This window comes from Chelonoidis abingdonii, chromosome 8 (assembly GCF_003597395.2).
Source record: "Chelonoidis abingdonii isolate Lonesome George chromosome 8, CheloAbing_2.0, whole genome shotgun sequence".
NCBI classification, from domain to species: Eukaryota; Metazoa; Chordata; order Testudines; family Testudinidae; genus Chelonoidis; species Chelonoidis abingdonii.
Window position 1 is genome coordinate 76864386 of NC_133776.1, and position 21556 is coordinate 76885941.

The window sequence follows — 21556 nt, forward strand, 5'->3', positions numbered from 1 at the left end:
CGAAGTGGGATGTCCCCCACTTCTTGATGTATGCAAAGGGGGGAGGATCTGTTCTGGAACATATACTATGCTGGTCCCCAGTATGGCCAATATGACTGAAGTGGCATACTGTAAGGGTATTTGCCCAGTTGAGGTTCGCTGGCCCAGTGCCATTCACATTTTGCCTAAGGTGGGTCCCAGAATGGGTGGCTTCTGGAAGCCTCCCTTAGGTCACTCTCCAATGATAGCATAGAAGGATGCTTACTTGACACCAACAAGAACAAGTAGATTAGAGAGGGGAAAGAAGAGTAAGTTTCCTCAACTGGTATGGCCATAGAGGGGGAGTGGTCCCAGTACCAGGTGGTGCTGGTGCTAGCTGCGGTTCTGGTATGATAGATGTCCCTGGTTCCTCTGTTGAGGTACAACTCAAACTGTTGACAAGATCAGCAGTGAGGTCAGTACTGGATCTTTTTACCTGCATGGTTGGCTTCCCTCTTCTGACTCATAAGAGATCAAGCCTTTGTATTTGCAAGAGTGGCATTTAGAATCCTTGTTGAGTAGTCCAGTGTGGCTCTTGGAGCCATGGTTATGCTTCATCTGGCCTTGCCTCTCAGAGTCACCCTACATAGTCAGGGGTGCAGCCGCTTGACCTGTTGTGTCAAGGATGCCGGTGCCAAGATTGTTAGAGTTGAAGTTGTCAGTGCTGAGGTTATTGATGCTGATGTTGTTGGTACTTTCTTCTTCCTGGACTCTGGGGTGTGGGGTCTTCCTGAAAGACAACTGGTCAATTGAAGGAAAGACTTGACACCAAGTTGTAGAAATCCGAGGAGGCAAAAGCTGCTTTTCTGAGCTCACCTGCCTCTTTTATTATCTAAGATTACACATGCGCAAATGCACAGCACAATTCAAGGTTTCCTACAAAAATCTTCCATCACGAGCTCAGAAGCATAGCAAACTACAAAACATCCCCAGCTGCAAACACAGTAGTCAGTGTGAGAAACTGCAGAAGAGGCAAGCTACAAAACACTGCCAGGTGCAGACGAGGCCGACTGTGTGAAAGTAAGGGGGGGAGGATGGAGGAAGGCCAAGTTCCTGCGATAAGCAAAGTGGGTGTGCCCAGCTTGCAAGCAAGAACAAAATGCCCCAATTAAAGGGGCACCCAGGCCTGTGGGCCCGGGGTCATTCCTACAGTCAATGATGATTTTTTTTCTTGATTCTGGCTGTTACTGTTTCCTCAGGGTCAGAACAGGTATAACTTGAGCTGAGCATCCCTGCACTTCGAGTCCTTGAGAGACCTATCTGGGAGGTGGCTCTCTCCCAAGCAGAAAAAGCATTACCTATGTCTGTCTCTGAGATGAATGAGGTTGTCACAGGAAGGGCAGGGACTGAACCTTGCCAGCTTAGGCTATGTCTACACTGCAAACCAGGGGTATGTTTCCCTTGCTTGTGTTCATATACTCATGCTAGCTCTCACTGAGATAGCATGAGTATAAATAGAAGCATAATTACGGTAGCACAGGTAGTGGTAGTGGAGGCCCATCTGAGCAGTATGGAGTACAAACCCACAGGAAATTGGTGGGTATGTACTTGACACAGCTCAGTCCTGCCTCCTCTGCTGCCACCTGTGGTACCACAGCTACACTGCTATTTATACTCATGCCAGTTTCATGAGAGGAACCACAACCCTAGCTTGTTATGTAGACATAGACTTAGAGTCTGCTATGAGACATGGTGGTTGGTGAGAAGTGCCTCAGCTGTTGTGTAAGGGCTTGCTGATGAGTTTTCTTTTTTTCCCTTTCTTTCTTTTAAACGTCCAATTTGGAAGGGTTGAGAATATGAAATTTTTCACAGTTTTTTTGTGAAAAATACAGGTTTTGAAGCTCACAAGAGAGTAGTGGGTTGGACATTCACTAGGTTCTATCTTGCTGCCTTGGGTAGTAACATGGAACCGAGGGATGGTCATGGCTGCTCTGCCCATTAAGCCCTTGCATGGAAGAGCAAGGAGGCACAGGGAACATGTGAGACCTGGACAGACACTGCTATTCAAAAGATACCAATTTCTACATGCATGTGTTTTTGCAATGGGATCCTTACTGACACATACCTAAAACTCTTGTTCCAGTGGAAGGAGAGGGGCTTGGAAAAAGGGAATTGGTTTCTGGATTTCATGTTGAGGTTTTGAAAACTCCAAAACCTCAATTCACAGCTGAAACTACTACGTTTCACCTTGTATCAGGTTAAAAGTGCACAAAGCTGCTGAGTCTTGCAAAACTTTCTCCCAAAACCAAGCCTGGCCCTGCTCAATTCCAAATGGACCACCTCCTCACACCACACAGGTTTCTCATGTCCACTCCACACCCTCCAAGAACTTCAGAGTTCACTTAACTCTCTCATGCTTCTCACTCTTCTGGCCTGGCTGGGTGACCTACTCCTAATATTCTATCTTCTCTGAGAGCATCAAAGTAAAGCTTTGGTTCTTACAGTCCATAGGAAACCTCTGCAGAACATTAGATTTCCTGCCCAGTGCAATTCAGAAACAGTGGGATCCTAAACACTGAAAGTTTATCTTTCTGCTAATGACTGAGCTGGCTTCTAACTCATTCTAGAGCTGAGAGATGCCTTAGAAGGCACTGGTACTATCTGAAGATATTTCCTTTGGAGGGGGAAAGGGAGATTTCCCTTTGCTGGTCCTCTGGAAACAAAAGATGAGGAATTATACCAGATGGTCATCCCTGAAAAGTCAGAAAGGGATTATCTGGCTGCCTCCTTAAAGGTGGCAGACAGAGGTAGAGGGACTACTACATCACTACTAGAAGTGCAAGCCTCTGAATAAGATAGAAGTAGTCTCACCAAAATCAATGAAAATTCTCACATGATTAAAGTTATGCACCTGCTGAAGAGCGTTGCTGAACCATGGTCTAAAACAGGTTTTAGTGTCATCACCCAGACAGCTGTTCAGTGGAAACAAAAGGTGCTATGACATTATTAAAAACAAAAGTCACTCAGAATTTTGGTATCCTGGCTAACATTTTCCTTCCTCTTAATTCCACTGCACATTAGCTGGCAATCCAGAATAGTACTAAACTTTCATGGCTGCATAGAGGATGATAGTTATGATATTTTCTACACATAGCCACTCTGTTACAGCTTTTTATTTTAATTAAATGCCTTGTACAACATCTTGGCATATCTGATTATACATGAAGTGGAAGGGAAGAAAAAAATTGTTTCTGTTTTCTAGTCTGAAGCAATTGACCTGTAAAATATTGCCTGAATATGCTCAGATTCATTGGGAGATTTACCTTGGGCCATAAAGTCCTGACATAGGAGAGAAGATGAAAATGTCCTGAAGAGCAGAGCTGTCAATTTTTGAGGACATGCCCATTGTGCTGGTTGGTGTTGTGGAGCTGCTTGTTGGACTGGTTGGAATCACAGGCTGTGAAAGAGAAACAAACAAATTAAAAATGAAACTCACCATTTCCATGCTACATTTCAGCAGTGCTCTAACAAAGTTAAACTGTGTTTTCCTAGAGGGGATCACCATTCTCTTGGCTGCTCTCTTTTTTGGATTAGCCATAATTACAGCTTCTTGCAAAAGAGATGTTTATTGAAATTTCCCCCTGCTTTTGTAAGAATTGCAAGACCAAAGTTACTGGGTGGAAGAGGCTGAACTAAAGCAAACATACTTGTATTAGTGTTAACTCAATAAAGTATGATCTTTAAACTTCAAAACAATAAGCAACAGATTAGAGAATACTTAGAACACTGGGGTATGTTAAACCCACCCGATGCTGGACAGCAGGATAGCCATTATTAAAATGAACGTAAAGTTGCACGTGGTTTATGTTCTCCAACTGACCCTCTCCCCACTACTGATTAGGGTGGCCACTGGTGTATGCCCAGAACTCTGGACTTTCTGGTACTTCTGAAAACAGCATCGGCCCTCCCTTCTCTTCATGACCCTGCCCTTGCTGTCATGATCTTGCACACATGGTTAATGCAAGGTCACACACCAGTGGTGTGGTCTTCAAAATGGCAGCCTCCACCCTACGAGGTGATATCAGACAAAACCAAATCCAGTTTTATATCAGTACTGGACAGGGGACAAACCTTGGGGGGGGGGGGAAACAGGACAGTCTGGCTTAGAACTGGAGGAATGGCCTATCTATTACTAACTCAAGCAGATATTTCTGCACTTTCAATAGCTCTCCTCTGTATTCCTGTGGGAACACAACACCCATAAGTTTAATGTACAGTATTTATTCCCTACTAAAAGGTGTGGAGTTGCTCCAAAAGTTGGGATTTCTCAGTGGGAATGGAATTAATTATATACAGAAGCTAGTTGTTTCCAAATAGGATTTTCTCTTGGCTGTATCTGAAGAGGGAATTTCTATAGTGTATCCCAGGCTTTAATTGTATTTAATTATAGACTGTACAATACAGATGCTATATGGAAGAGTTCAGAACCATAATATTGGGGGAAGGGGAGAGAAGACTTCTTACTACTCCTACCTCTCCCTTTGGGACATAACTACAGGATTCCTATGAAAACCGTATCTTTGGCCCATCCACTCCAGCTGCTGCTTATTCCTCATCCAAAAGCATAATCTTGTTTGTGACATTTGTGGCTCCATACCAACTGATTGTGAGGCCACAATTAATGAAATATAAATTAATCTGAGGAATAAGCAGAAACACCGCCAGCACACATCTTATTTTAAGAAAAGTGAAGTTCATCCCTGGTTGGAAGAATAGTACCACATAATATTCTGAATGGGGTCTCTGTGGGAGGTCAACTGTCTGCATGACACAGAAATGGGCTCAGCATCACCCCTGCATAGACTGATGCACAGAGGCCATTTAGCAGTCCCAGGGCATTTCAAGATGAGCCAGAGAAGGATCCCTGGATTTGTGTTTATGTTGATCCAGTGGCCTCTGTATGCCATGCAATTGGCATGGAAGGTCTACAGCTGTTAGTCCAGCCTAAGAGCAGGGGAGACGGATTACACCTTCCTTACCGTTCTTCACTGTGTCTGCATAGAGCCCAGACACTTGGGCTCTAGGTGGATGGAATCAATTTCATCCAAAGATACTTTTTTCATGCAAATATTTTTATTACAACATAAAAAGGGAAGAGGAATACAGGCATTATATAGATCTTTACACTATTTAGATGTGTCACTACACAGAACTTTCCAGAGAGGATTTTAGGGCTCAGAAGACTGGTAATGGAATACACACCAGTCACTTATGGTGTCATTCATTAGTTCACAGCTAACCCAGATCACATTCATTAGTTCCCAGCTAACCCAGTCATTGTTACGGCTAGCAGATTCCTGGTTTGAGTAATCTGTTGATGGTTTCACTTCAGTTGCTAGTGGACAGATGTGTGCATAACTAAAACCACCATCATAATTGATAATTTCTCTGCTGATATTGCAAAAAAGGTGTAAGAGTTCACTAGCGTGTACAATGAACTACCCTCTCACCCCTAAAAGAATGGCCCCTCCAGTTTAGTGTTCAGGAATACTGGCGGTATACTCTAAAAAACGCTGACTATGATTGTTTATACTAGTCTTTAGGTAGATAGTCAGAGGATGTCAGCATTCTTCTTGTCAGTTCTGTCTCCAAAAGTTAATTTAGAGCAATGCTGGAGATAGGATGGGAATTAAAAAAAATTAATGTGGAACCTGCAGTCTTTAAATTTGTAATTTTTCTATTTCTAATTTTAGTTTTTCTAGGACTATGTTATTTTTTATGTTTATTAATCCTTTTTATTATTTTTTAGGCTTAGGACATCTGGCTACTTACACGACTTGCCCCTGTTTCACATACACTGATAACAGATGATGCAAAATGATTTAACACAGGCAAAAATGTAACATGAAGCCAGCAAACACAGTAAACTACAAAGCTTTTGTCTAATACAATTTGACTCATATTAGAACATGGACATATAGGAATGAACAAACAATATGATGTTAAATAATGGGCTGACCATATTACAAACATCTATGCAAAGGTCCCACTCACAGCTGTGACATTATTCAGCTGATGTTGTGATATAAATCACTATTTGAGAAACCAAGCTAGACTTTTTTTCACAATATGAAAAGGTGCAGATTACCACCAGTCACAGTAATCAGCAATGACTTGTCTTCTCACATCTGCTTTGGGAGCCACACCCTGCAATAATATTACTAATAGGATGATTACAAGTAGTTAGAATGAGCTAATCATGCTGAACTGAGATATTATGTTAATGTCCTAACCTGACATGACACCTGCAGTAGAAGCATCAAAGACTGATCCATTGATACTCTGTGGGTGTTGCTAGAAGTAATTAATTAATAAAAAAGAAAGAAAGAAGGGCTATGGAAAAGGTAAATATTATATAAATGAATTTTAAAGTATAAAAAGTTAAGGACATATTTTAATCAAACAATTTCTGGCTCCTAGATATAAGGATACATTTTTGTTGTAACTGTGTTTTTTATAGATGCAATACAGTATGTCTATCTATAGACCATTGCATATGTATTTAGGGCATGGATAAATAACATATATTTAGGCAGGTTGTATAGATTATTTATGTGGAAGCTTCCAGTTTGAAGAGACACAAATGTGTTTAAATATATGTAGCTAGTTTTTTAGCAGGCTACAAGGAAAACCAAGTGAACCTAGGAAACAAGTGGGGAAAACCAGAATTCTCTAGAACCACATCTTTAAATCCTGACTAAGCTCTTAGTCTTTTAGACATAGATAATTTGAACACCATGCAGTTTCATTTGTGGGGGTATTTTCAATGATATGCTAAAAATTCCATCCCCCATTAGTAAATATAGAAGATCCTATATAGGGTGACCAGATGTCCCGATTTTATAGGGACAGTCCCGATTTTGGGGTCTTTTTCTTATACAGGCTCCTATTACTCCCCACCCTCTGTTCCAATTTATCACCCTTGCTGTCTGGTTGCCCTAATCCTGTAACACTTTTCACAAGAGTGGGGATTTCACTCAGTGTCCTTAGCCAAAAACGTCCCCCCCTACATTCCAACTGCAAACACTGCAAACACTACCAGATTTTATGTTTACGATGCCACCATTATTTCAATGGCTTTGTTTGTACACAGAATGATCAGTAATTCTTGCAGGATTGTGAAGCATGTTACGATCCATCAAGATGAAAGGTGATAAACAAGAATCCTAATTTTCCGTGATAACCACCCCCCAAAAAAATTCTCTGATAAAAAAAGAAAAAAATCCATGTTTTTCCATGATTAAAATTAAATGCTGAACTTTAGTTTCTCTAGCCACAACATATATAGGTATCAGTTGAACACAATGTTTTATTGATGTACAGTAGAACCACATTTATCAGAGTCTCCATTATCCAGCTCTTTGTACTAACTGAACCACCAGCCACCCAGGGCTGACACTGGGAGAAGTTGGGTGTTCAGACCCAGCCCCATCTGCCCAGCGCTGACCGCCTGAGCCCCAGCCAGGCATTGAATAAGTGACACTGGTACTTCCATTCAAATTTAGTTAATAGTTAATATATGTTTTTATTTTTTTCTCTGTAAAAATGCAAATTCCTCATTTTTCTGTGACAAACTGATTTCTAGGATCCCTGGTGATAAATAGATGTAATTAATATTTATTGCCACTGCTTATCTGCAAGAGGTATCAGGTTTTTCATGTCAAAAGGAGAATTAACACCATGAGAGCCATATTTTAGAACTGATATTCTAGCTTTAGAAAACTTCCCTGAAGAACTGCTTTCAAGGTGCTGTACATTCAATAATGATCAGTGATGGGTTAATCAAGGAAGTCATCACACATATACAGAGATTGTGGGATTACTCATGAATATAGATGGGCAGCCAATGTTTTCATGCTTTCACATCTCCAAAACACCATCTATACATATAGACCCTGATTTTGGTCTCACATCAGTATAAATCAGGAAAAACTCAACTGAAATCAATGGGGTTATATTGGTTTAGAAGTTTTGTAAGCAAGAGAAGAATCAGTCTGATCAGATATGTCTATGCTACAACAGGCCTGCTGACAGGGGCCCCTGGCCCTTTTAAATTGCCTGGGCAGGCCGCAGGTCTCCTAGGCGCATGAGGGATGGTATCAGCGGTGGTGAAGGCAGCCGAGTGGCATGTGGAAGCCCTGGTCATGCTGGAAGGGCATGCGTAGCAGCGCAGCCGGCAGCTCGCTGGGCACCAGCCAGCACAGGTGCAGCACCGCATGCATGCGCGCACACACACACTCTTCAGTGAATGCCATTGTCACCTCACATATTTGTATCCTAAAAAAATATCTAGCAATATTCAGGAAGGCATCTTTGGCTTGTTTTCAGGCAGTTCAGTATATCACTATCAATAAGATTGGTCTCCGTCCAAAGATACAAACCCCCACATTCAGCACATGCATACAAATGATTTTTCTTCTCAAGATCAGATAAAGTCCAATATTTTTCCTAGCAATGAAAATATGTGTTGTATGTTTTATTTCAACTTCCTCTTCTATAGCATGTGTACTGTATGTGATCCTTCATATCCTATAAAAAATTAATTTCATACCAGGTAGTTGAAGGCTGCTATCAACTCCCCCCTCAGTCTTCTTTTCTGCAGACTAAATAAGTCCAGTTCCCGCAGCCTCTCCTCATAAGTTACATGTTCATTCTATATCTTATATTTAGGCTCACAATTTGTTTAAATACTGGTGCTGTAACTGGAAAAAAAAATTAACTATATCAAACAAGGCCACAACTTACTTACAGTGGGTTCTAATGTGTTATCAATAAGATAAACAGTAGTGTCGTAAACCTCAGCCTTCCCTTTCTAAGGGGCCCATTGACTGTTCTGCCCTGGGGCCCGGACTTGCTGTCAGCAAACCTGTGCTACGATCAGGAGGCATGACTGCAGCTTGCGTAGGCATGCCTGAGCTAGCTTTGATTAGCTAGTAACAGCGGCCGTGTAGGCACGGCACCATGGGCAGCAGCACGGGCTACCCGGGATACTGGTGGGGGCTTGTATAAAGAAAGCTAACCTGTGCCGCTGCCCATGCTGCTGCAATTACACTGCTATTATTACTCACGCTAGCTTTGATCTAGGTATGTTTCTAGGTATGTCTACATGAGCTACAATCACAACTCCTGATTTCAGTGTAGATACTCTCATAGGGGTTTTCTTCCCCTATCCACACAACTCTTTGATTCTTTTCAATGAAATCAGTGTTTCCAACTCTGGAACTACCAAAAGAGAATTTGTCTTCCTGTAACTAATACGACTTTAATAAAATCTCCTGAAAGGAAAATTATAGTATAAGAATTTGCTTCTGAGCATATGTTGCTATACAGTGAAAAAATGTACTGTATAGGAGTTTAATGAGAGAAAACTTGGAAATTATAATTACAACTAAGTGTTTGTATAAAATTTAAACAGTTTTGTCAGTTCGGTTATTTATACCCTGATCTGACAAAGCATTATCAGGTCCCCCATCGATCCTCATTTCTCAAGATTAAACATACCCATACTTTTAAACCTTTCCTCATAGGTTAGGTTTTCTAAACCTCTTATCAATTTGTTTCTGTCCTCTGGACTCTCTCCAGTTTATATACATCTTTCCTAAAGTGTGCCACCCAGAACTGATCACAATACTCCAGATGAGGCCTCACCAATTCTGAATAGAGCTAAACAATTACCTCCCATGTCTTACAAACAACACTCTTGTTAATATACCCTAGAATGATATTGGCCTATTTTGCAACAGTATCACATTGTTGACTTATATTCAATTTGTGATCCACTGTAACCCCCAAATCCTTTTCAGCAGCGCTACCTCTTAGCCAGTTATTCCCCTTTTTGTAGTTATGCATTTGATTTTTCCTTCCTACGTGTAGTACTTTGTATTTGTGAGTACTGAATTTCATCATGTTGATTTCAGACCAATTCTCCAAGTCATTTTGAATTCTAATCCTGTCCCCTGAAGTGCCTGCAACTATTCCCAGCTTGGTGTCCTTTGCAAATTTTATGAGCCTACACACTATCCAAGTCATTAGTAAAAATATTGACTAGTACTAGACTCAGGAGTGACCCCTGCAGGAGCCCACTAGATCCTCCCAGTTTGATAGCAAACCATTGATTACGACTCTGAGTATATCTTTCTACCAGTTGTGCATCTACCTTCTAGTAAAAGTACTGCAGTGTAGGGTCAGCAGGAAGCTGATAAAGCCTAGTAGTAGTGCAGCGACAAAACCTTTGAGCATGATTATCCCTTACCTTTTGTGGGGGGTTATGACAACTTAGGGTGGTGTATTGAATCTCTGGTTTCTTCCTTGGGGGTAAACATAACTCCTTCATGAGTAAATCAACAAATGCAGAGGAGTGGAAGCGGGAGTTTTCTGATAATTTACTCATGAGGTCCCAACAGAAGGTAGCTTCATGCCTTAATACTTCCTCTACAGGGAAGGCTATTTAAAATTTTTGATCAATGATTCTTTCCCAGATGCATAGTAGGCACCCAGTCTTTCCCTCCAAGTGCCATGGCTCTCACCTGAAAAATTGTATTATGTTTTAAAAACGCTGACTGCTTGATGCCAGGATTTACTGCCTATGCTGCATTATTAAAAACAAAGGACTAAACTACAGTACAGAATTCCTAATCAACCATTTTCTTTCCTACTAGTTAAGGCATTAATAACAGAGGTAAAATAATTTTTTTTTAATTATTATTTTTAACTTGACAGAGTGACTCTGAGTGTCTGAAACCTTTTGAGATGGAAAGTTCTTTGCAGGTTTTTTAAAAGAGAGTTTCTGCACACAGAATATAATTTTTTTGTTTCTCCCAGGAATATGTTCAGAGTCTACTGGTACATTTCAATTAAATAATCAAACAATTATTCCAGCACTTCATGAATATTTACTTCTTTTTCCTTTGATTACTTTATTTACTTGCTGCATTTCATTGCATTCTCAGTGCCAACTAATCTAAGGACCAAATTCATATTTACTCATAAAAAGGCATATACTTTAAATTGCAGAGATTTATAAATGCATAGGACTTGCAAATATTATAATTATACCTGCTGTTTTTCAGTCATGTATTACATCAATGAATATTTACCAGCTTCATAGGAATGATTCAGCAATATTCATAAGGTGTTCTAATCCTTACTCATGGGTGTTCTTTCTGTATAGTTATTTGTTACTTCTACCAATATGGGACTTGGTCCAGTAAACCCTACTCATGTGAGTAGTCCCATTGAATTGAATGAGTCTACTTGGATAAGAGCTACACATAGAAGTAAGGGTTTACAGTGTCAGACCCAGTTATGAAATCACTGATCAAAAATTAGAAGAAAGGCGTTCCTGTAGAGGAAATATTAAGGTGTAGAGCTGCTTTCTATTGAAAATCTCATTAGTTACAAATGTCCAATAGGATGGAAGTTAAACAGTGGCTCCCTTTCCACTCTCTTGTGTATCAAGTATCAAAAAAAGACCAAAAAACCTATTGGCTGTTAGGGCTTTAAGCACTGCTAAGGTGCCATGTAGCTATATGGCTTTCAACAAACACAAACTTTTATTTTAATTAATTCTTTTTTCCACACTTATGTTTTTATGCTGATCAAATAAATGGTAGAAACTGAGCCAGTCCCTCAACTTGTGTAAATTAGTGTTCTAATATCGACTGAGTTATACTAATTCACACCAGCTGATGATCTGGTCACCGTCTTCAATAACTTCTATCACCAGTATTGAAACTCTGTGAATTAACAGTAAACATAACTAGCTTTACAGTGCTTCACTCTGAAACAAAAATGAGACCAAAATATAAACCCAAAGAGAACAAACCCATCTCTTCCCTACCTTGGCACATATTCACCCACCCACATACACCCAATGAAATCTGCAGTTGAGACCACTTCTTATTTTTGTTATGTGCAGTAATTAAAATTAATTTTCATTATGCTAGCATTTTCCTCTAAGCAACCACTTTCAATTAGTTGCAAGATTTCCATAAAAATATTTTCACCTAAGATATGTTTAACAATATATATCCATTATCCCTCATCAACTTTTGACAGTTGGCATCACAGTACAGGTTGTCTCATTATGAGGACAGAATAAATTTTCTATTGCATACCACACTAAGTACTACTGGGGCACTACCAGTGTCCTGACAAGTTGTATTAAACCTCACTACAGCAGCCACTGAATGAAACTAGCTCCTGTCTTATACCTCCAAAGAAAGAATTTATCCAATTGCATCATCATAGAACAGGGACAGTTTGGAGGAGAGGAAATTCATGAGGGCATCTGGAGAGAAAAAAAACCCAAGCAACAATGCTTAATGTAGTAATATCTTCTTTGGTTTAAATTTCCACTACAAAATGTTACTGCGGCTGAATACTGCTCAGAACAGTCATGTCAAGTGACACAATGTTGAACAGGGTTCATCCTAGTCCACACTGACTTCTAAATGTTATTCAGCATTGTGCTTGTTAATGCAATTGCTAGCAAGAGTTCTCAGGCATAGTAACATGTAGAACAAGCTTTTCTTCTTTGCTTCTTCCTTCTTTGCCTACTTACCTTGGTAGAGAGAAGTTTGGGGAAATATACAGACTAAATGATTGCAAAGTAAAACTGTCAGGATACTGTATCTGAACAGTGAATTGAAAAATCCTCTAATACAAAGAGGAAGTAATGTCAGAGAGCTGCACAAGAACCGTCAACTTGTCATTTGCCCGTCCACATTGCTTCCAGGCCTGTTCTTACAACATTGCAGAAATTATCCATTACACAAGGCACCCTGTATCCAAATTCATATATGCTTAAGGATATTCAGCCAGTTAAGCCATATGACTGAGAATATTCCTAAATGCTTACCATATTACATAGAATAGGAACTAACTATTTGTAACACAGAAGTTTCATTATGTAACTGTCCCTTTTGCTGCAAGTTTTACTAGTCAGACAATGGGCTGCAATATGGAGTTCTATATTTCAATCACAACTGACAGCAAGGTCTGTGTGCTGGGCTTAGTGCATGCAGTAGGAAGGATGATTCCACTTAGAAATAACCCTCTACATTTAAAACAAAATATTAAATATTGTTTTAAAACTGAGTGAAGTTATGAGTGTTTATTTTTAGTGAAAAATATCTGTTTATCAGGAAAAAGTATTTGTCTTATTTTTCCTGATAAATACAGAGCTGGTTCACCCGAAATTTGGGTCAAATAGGGAAACAGCATGTGAATGCAAAGAAAAATTCTTCATTAGTTTCATGGAATTTTAGATCTTCCTGAAATAATTTGAGACTCAAGAGGCATATCTTGATAACTTTGGTTTCCTTTTAGACATATGAGAGAGATGCGGCTTTTTAAAGTGTTATGCTAATTGAGAAACTAACATTTTTGCTTTTAAAAACACACATTCTTTCATATAAAGAGAAACCCCATAATGATGATAAATAATAAGAATGCTTATTGTTTATACAGCACTTCATACATTTTAAGTGCACAGACTTAGAGCTCAGTTAAGCTTTGAAGACAGAATGGGTGCAATTTGCATTCTTAGGTAATGGTGTCTGAGGGAGGATGGAAAGCAGCAGCAGCAGCATTATAGGAGCAGTCCTGACAAAAGCTGCCCAAGAGAAAAGCTGGAGCCTGGTTCTCCCTGCTTTGCAGATGACATTGTTGAGTGTCACTGGGTTGCAGGTGAAATTTCCACTATCAATGCCTTTTGGGGACAATTCAGGCCTAAATTCACTGTTTCATGTTTTACAGTCAAGAAATGTAAGATCTCAAAACTGCATTTTACATGTTTAACTACAAACATCAGGTCAAAATTTAGAGGTTTGCACCTTTTTTGACAAATGTAACAGTCCTATGGAAGAGTAAGCAGGACTCAGTTATGCTTTGTGCAACACCAACAAAATTGTCAACTAACGAAACAAAGGGTAACTGGACGGTTTTCACAGTGGAGAGAGGTAAATACTGGGGTCCCCCAGTGATCTATACTGGGACCCGTGCTGTTCAACATACTCATAATTGATCTGGAAAAAGGGGTAAACAGTGAGGTGGCAACGTTTGCAGATCAGATGATACAAAATTACTCAAGATAGTTAAGTCCAAAGCAGACTGCAAAGAGTTACAAAGGGATCTCACCAAATTGGGTGACTGGGCAACAAAATGGCAGATGAAATTCAATGTTGATAAATGCAAAGTAATTCACATTGGAAAACATAATCCCAACCATACATACAGAACGACTGGGTCTAAATTAGCTGTTAACACTCAAGAAAGAGATTCAGGAATCATTGTGCATAGTTCTCTGAAAATATCTGCTCAGTGTGCAGCAGCATTCAAAAAAGCTAACAGAATGTTAGGAACCATTAGGAAAAGGACAGATGATAAGATAGTGGCATTATGATTTTTTTCTATATAAACCCATTGTACGTCCACACCTTGAATAATGGATGCAGTTCTGGTATCCCCATCTCAATAAAGATATATTAGAATTGGAAAAGTACTGAAACAGATGACAAAAATTATTAGGAGTATGGAACAGCTTCCATATGAGGACAGATTTAAAAAGACTGGGGCTGTTCAACTTGAAAAAGAGATGAGTAAGTGGGGGATATGATAGCGGTCTATAAAAGCAAATAAGGAAGTTTTATTAACCCCTTCACAGAACACAAGAACCCGGGGTCACCCAAAAAATTAATAGGCAGCAGGTTTAAAACAAACACACAGCCAATCTATGGAAATTTCCACTACAAACTCATTGCCAAGGGAGGTTGCTAAGGCCACAGCTATAACAGGATTCAAAAAAGAATGTTAATTTCATGGAGGATAGGTCCATGAATGGCTATTAGCCAAGATGGCTGGGGACACAAACCTGTGCTACGGGTGTCCCTAAATCTCTGACTGCCAGCAGGTGTGACTGAATGACAGGGGATGAATCACTCAATAAATTCCCCATTCTGTTCATTCCCTTTGAAGCAACAGACACTTATCACTGTTGGAAAACAGGATACTGAGTTAGAAGGACCATTGGTATGACACAGTATGGCCATTCTTATGTTCTTAAATTCTAATTACAGAACCTGTATTACTAAATTGACAGTGGAATTATTATTTGTATTAAAGCACTGGCTAGATGCCACACCTGAGATTGGAGCCTAATTATACTAGGTTCTATACAAATAGCGAGAAACAGTCCATGCCTCTGTGTTGCTATTTGCCCTCACTTCTGTCATTGTTTTGTTATGAATGGCCCTGTGAATTCTTGGGCAAGAACATGTCCATTGTTTACAGCTGTGATACACTATGTGCACATGACATTATGTAAATAGACAATAGTTATATGATTCCATTATAGTTATGATAAAATAACTATGATGATGCTAAATAAACATTTAGGATTTTAGATACTAGGACAAGTATGCATTGTTGGCAATTTTAAGAAAATCATCTTTTTGATTTTTTTCATTGACTAAAGCAGATGCAGTCATTGGCAGGGGAAAAATACTGATCTCCACAATGAATTTTTGAAAATTCACCTTAAGTATATCCATTCTTTAAATAATGAGCTCTCATATAGTTCTTTATACTTGCAAAGTATTTTCCAATTATTAATTACTCTCCATAACATCCCGCTACAGCACCTCTTAAGTGTCAGAGGTATTAGTATGCCCAAAACAGAAATGGAACATAGAGGGGTCACGTGAGTCAGCCGCAACCACAGAAAGAGTTAGTGTCAAGACTCACGATTAGAGCCTAGGGTTTCCCGGTTCCAAAAGCCACTGGTCAGTTTATAAAAACATATCTCTTGCTCAGAGGATTCTTTAGTGCATTAAATATGTAATGTCTACCATGTCCACTACCCATAAAACAACAGTGAACTGGAAAATGAACAAGGGTTAGGGAGACAGAATCCAGCCCTTTAACTCATTGGTTAGGCATCAATACTCTTGCATGTTCATTAATTCAGATCCTGGGTTTGTATAGAAAAATAACCACCTTTGTCCTGTATGTGGTGTATGCGGCTACTGGATTTATATGATCGTGAACCATTTCCCCAATCCTCTTCATGATAGCCTATGCAGAACGGGTTGCAGATAGTACAGAATCTCCCTGTGTGCCCATTATGCTGAATTGCAAAGGTTCTGCTGTACTGGGAACCTCCTGAGTTCTATAACAAGGACCTCTAAAACAGCTGTGGGAATAAGCTTTGGGAAATTAATATGATAAAGTTTCTCTACACAAAACAAACATTTATTAAAAGCTCAACAATCAAAACAGAACTTGTATGTGAGGGCTGTGTTAAGGGTCTCACAAACCCAAAATAAACACATTTCATATATGTAAACAACCAACAGTTGAAAATATGAAAAGAGTATTAGGCCTTCAGACATGACTGTGATGGGAGACTCATTAGACAGAGATAGCTACTGCATTGATTGATCAACTTACAAGTGCATGACTTTTAAAGTATATTTTATAAATGTTCAACTTTTCACATACTTAGTCTACTTGCAGTAAAAGTTTTAAATTCAAGGCCTCTGGTTTCGCTGACTTCTTACATTGATTATTACATTAAGGTGACTGAAAAATGCTCACAAATCTTTACATCATTTATTTATTGCAGATGTACACAAATAAACAAGACAACAAGGTTCAATTCCACCCATCAAATATAAGTAATTATCCCTTAGATAAAGTACTAGTTGGGAGAATAGACAGAAAATTTGTATTTTACTGGGCTACCCAACGAAAAGGTTCTGGTGCTTAGAGAAAACAGAAGAATATGGCAAAATTATATATTATAAAATGTACTTTTTAGGTGGCATTTCATTTTATCTAGTCCATTTGCCAGTGGTTAATAATTAAGGCCCAGCCTCTGATCCTAATGTATTCACCTGCAGTTTTGTTAGTGATTTCAATGGGAGCATGACTGTGTGATGAACATAAAATATAAAACTTTTAAATTAATGGAAGTTTAGGTAAAAAAAGGTTTTAACATTTCTAACACAGATGTTCTGACTTTAAACATAAATAATTCACATGACATGTGTGCCAACACACATAAGTGTATATAATTTTACTGATTCAATTATAGAGGGCCACAGCCCACCAACCTTACCCACTTGCAGCCAGTAAAGAGTGATAGCCAGTAAGCTGTTCAGCTAATGCCAAACCTCCAAATATTATCTCATTCACGCGGAGCCTGATCCAGCTCCCACTGTGTCCAAAACTGGGGTAAATGCATATATGTTATAGTAAATATTTCTGGGGGAGATGATTTGAGCTGGTGAGAACGAACATGTAGGTTAAATATCAATGTCACCAATCTCAAGCATTCAAAAATCTGAGTAAGGCTCCCAAAAATCTTTAGATAGGCTTGAAATCAAAAGTTTTTTAAAAAAACAATATATTTGATTCATCTCTGAAAGCTTCTCTCTACAACCATGAGGGCTACAAACTTCCTTTTTTTTAAATGTAAGAAGAGACTTTTTTTCACCTAACCACATGCCTCCAGGAGCTCAGGCTTTAAGAAAAACATTAGTTATTGTGAGATTCCCAAGAAAATCTTGAGAGTTGGCAATACTGAAATATTTGTTTTTCTGTGGTGCACTGTGAAAGGAGTAGTACCTGGGCCAAGTGTAGGTAAATCCATGATATGGTTTCATAATGTTTCATGATGGAAATGCAGATGTCTATATATCACTGCACTACAGCAGTAGCTTAAAAGGATTCCCAAAAGGATTCCTTTTGTGATGACTGGTGTATTTCTTGGGTTTAGTAAAGAGCAACTGTGTTTTAGAATCCTGTGTGAAGTAAGCCTGTGTGTGATGTGTTACACCTACCACCACATGCCTCCTGAAGAGGTAAACTATGGACCCAGAACATCCATGCAGATGGAGTTCTGGGAGAAGGTGAGTTTCAGCTGCAAAGAAGTCTGAGGAGTCAGCACTGATCCGAGGGACTAGGCAGTGGGCCACATAAACACAGCTCCCATAAAGGGATACTCTGCACCTCAAGAGTGTGTCTGGAAGCCCCAAAGCCAGGGCAGTGCCTGGACTTTGTACAGGCTCCAGAGGCTTAAAACACCCAGGGATTCAGTGGCTGGATCCCCTCACAGCAGTTTGTGTCCTGCAGCAGGAGTGTTCATCTGGATCTGTCACAAGATTCTATAAACAAATCATCTCTTTTAAGCCTTGAGATTTGTTTGCATAAAACATTTGCATGTGCATAAATCAAATGCCTGGAAAATCTATCACAAGTTAGGTCTGGCATTTTTTGGTGTCTCCTTGCTGTAAGAGAGAGATTTCAAGATACCAATTTTTGATTTTGTCTGTCTAGGCACTTCTACAGTCTTCATCACTGTGGTATCTGAGTGCCTTAAAGAAGAAAGATGCTGGGAGAAAAAAAAATAAAGAGCTAAGACATCTTGTTTGACAAAAATCTGCTCTTAGAGGGTACTCATGAAGAACAGTGGCATTACGTTGGAAAAAATGTGAGAAATAGCAATGTACAATTTTACTGAGTTCCTTCATTGTAATATTTCCTTTTTATTGGGGAAGCATAATCCGGTTGGCCAAAAATGTGGAAAATAAATAGACCATGTCAGAAATCCAAAGGTATTGGAATCCCGCCCTTGAAAAGATTACAAAAGACTTGCTGGGATATAATGGAAATGTAGAATGATTGGAAGGGCTTCTTTGCTTTTCCTGGAGACATAAGCAACTGAGTTGGAGTTGGGTCAGAATGGTTAGATATATTGAATATATTATTGTTTGTGGCTGTTCTCTGTCTCTTTGGACTCCTTTGGTCCCCACTCATACAAAGATATGGAGGAAAAACAATTAGCCTGATAGTACCAGAGTGCTGATCTGTGGGCCATGAGCGTGTTCCAGCACCATTTCACTAATTTTCTGTCTGTCACAGGCTTACAGTACCAGTCATTGTGAACTGTACTATAGTTACAACTGTAGCTTCTGTTTGGAAGGAATAACCACTCTATCACCTTGCTCTTTAACAAAAGATAGTATTTACCATAACACAGTACAGTTTCAACAACCTTCTTACCTGAAGTGCTAGAGGCTTCCACCTCACATTCTTCAGAAGTGCAGGAGCAGAAACCAAAGTGTTTTGAGGACGTTTCTTCAAGGTTAAGATCACTCCATTTGGGTCTTCCCGCAATGCATTTACAAGGTTCTTTAACTGCCAGCCAACCTGAGGAGACAGCCCATAATGGAACTTTGAAAGATTTCCACTTAGCTTACTTAAACGTGAAGGAAGTGTTGTGTTAAATTGAAATGGTCTATTAAAATGGAACTGCATTACAGTCCATTCCTTGCAAATAGGAGCATCATTTATAAATTATATTTGATTTCTCTTGGACAGAAATGATGCTGCTGATGCTGGTGGTTTTGTTGTCGTTGTTGTTGATTTTTGATAATGGAGATGAAATGCTTATTTTATTCCTAAACGTATAGAGTAACCAGAGGATTTTGAAAATACTAATGTAATGTTATAATTTTTCTTGTCTTCTGAACAAAATTGGTAATTTTTAATTATCCTTGCCACTGAATTATCATTGCATTTCTCTGTAGGAAGAGAAATAATAGTCGCAGAATAATTACAAACTGCATCCTCAGTGTTATAACTGCAGCTGTTTAATTTTTTGGGTAGGGGCATAGAAGAGAGACTATAATTGGACAACAATAATGTGACTTCTTTGAGGGATTAATTAAAGATAAAATATCATTTGTTTGAATTACCGATAGTTCCATTGAGAGGAACTGAAGTTCCCAAATTATTATAAACGATAATTACAACACAAAGAACAGTATCACTAACGCTGAAGGGATTTCATTTGTGTCTCTTGTTGAAAACTGCTTAGAGATATTTTTCAGGATTCTTGGTTATTTTGCATACTTTTTTTTCTGCTTTTCCATTTGAACATTGAAGTTTAAAAAAGAAGCTATGAATTTTCAATTTGTACTTATGAATATACCTTTTATCATCCTATAAGGCTAAATGCTAAAAGGAATTTAAAAATTATATATAATATAAACAGTGGTCTCAATGTGCAAAAAAAAGCATATTATAGAATTTTTAAAATATTTATGAACTGTTTACATAATTTTTAGTGGATTTTATGCAGTAAAAGAAGCATGAATTCACGCACACAAGTTAAGAACATTTTTTTGTATTATCAGTATATCAATATCCACTGTTTGCCAGCAGGAACCTCTGCATGAAGTATCATAAAGGAGTGAAAGTAGGATATTGGATGAAGCCAAATACAGGGCTGTGGTTTCAGGTCTACATATACAGTATAAGCTATTGTTTTTCCTCCAATACATTACAAAATGTAACTAATATTGGATGTACTGGGCAACTTTGCCTGCATGGCATTAATTTATATGATTGTCATTTATGTTTAAGGTTGCTACTGTACTGTAAATATCCCTTGAATATGATGAATTTCTATTTTCTAGTAGTTCTTAATGAATATCAAACAGACTAGGTCAGGAGAGAACACTGCCTAGAGGCTGTCGCACACAACTTTGAATCAGGTTCTATTCCCAGCTCTGAAACCAACCTGGTTGTGTAAAGCTAATCAAAGGTCAGTTAACCTATCTAGGCCTTAGTTTATCATCTGTAAAATAGTCATAACAATACTTACCTACCTCAGAGAGGTATTATGGAACATAATGCATGTATGTTTGAGATGGTTGTGTAAGAGGTAATATAGCACTCCACATTTACCATAGTTCATATTATGCTATATTCTATTAGATAGTGTAAGCATTTTATAAGAAAATGAGATTCTGAGCATATTTTCTTCCCAGGAAAGGCTAAAAATCTCCAAATTCCACTGAGACTGTCAATCTTGTTGTCTTCACTGTCAGTGTTATCATTCCCATGATAGCCACATGTTGTGTTCCTCATCAAAAAACAGTTCTGTAGAAACAATCTCCTTAAAAATCCTAGGACGACTCTTCAGGGGAACAGCTGGAGGGGAATGTATCTGAACAACACAGCAAAAAAGAGCAGGGACCTTCTGAAGAACAAAGACCTAGACACTCAGACTATGGGATTTTTAAGGTCCAACAAAATACATAGGTTACAGAAAAGACTCTTGTTGTACCATATTTTCATATATTTGTACAGCATCCTTGAAATAAAAAGAGAGCTTTAAGAATTCTCTCCTAAGTTTCCTTACCTAGCTTGAGTATTTACTCACCATTATTTACTCTGAAGGAAAATGTTTGATATAGTCATCTAGTCTATACTCAAAATTACCTTTTTTTGCACAACATTGTTCTCTAAACTTTGCCTCTCCTTATTTTACAAGGCAAGCAAAGCACATTCTAGCATGGATCATCACTTCACCTCATACACCTGGAAACTACTGTATGTTGATCACACGGGATGTACGTTATTTTTCAAGAGGGTACCTGAAAGGTGCTTCATTTATATGAAGTGCTGCCTGATAGAGCTGATGGAATAGAAGAGAAGAGATTTGAATATGCAGCTAGAAACTATGATT

The 21556-nt window shown here is 38.8% G+C and overlaps 1 protein-coding gene across 1 annotated transcript in view; it reads right to left on the reverse strand.

The window, feature by feature from the left end:
- LOC116816345 (connector enhancer of kinase suppressor of ras 2-like) overlaps nt 1–21556 on the reverse strand; it is a 518029-nt gene that overhangs the window by 178874 nt on the left and 317599 nt on the right. Inside the window, exons 9-13 of the mRNA XM_075068744.1 lie at nt 19084–19230; nt 18819–18832; nt 7894–7913; nt 7720–7730; nt 3282–3415 (exon numbers count right to left, since the gene is read on the reverse strand). Coding sequence (XP_074924845.1) covers nt 3282–3415; nt 7720–7730; nt 7894–7913; nt 18819–18832; nt 19084–19230 — 326 coding nt within the window. The remainder of the gene's footprint in view (nt 1–3281; nt 3416–7719; nt 7731–7893; nt 7914–18818; nt 18833–19083; nt 19231–21556) is intronic.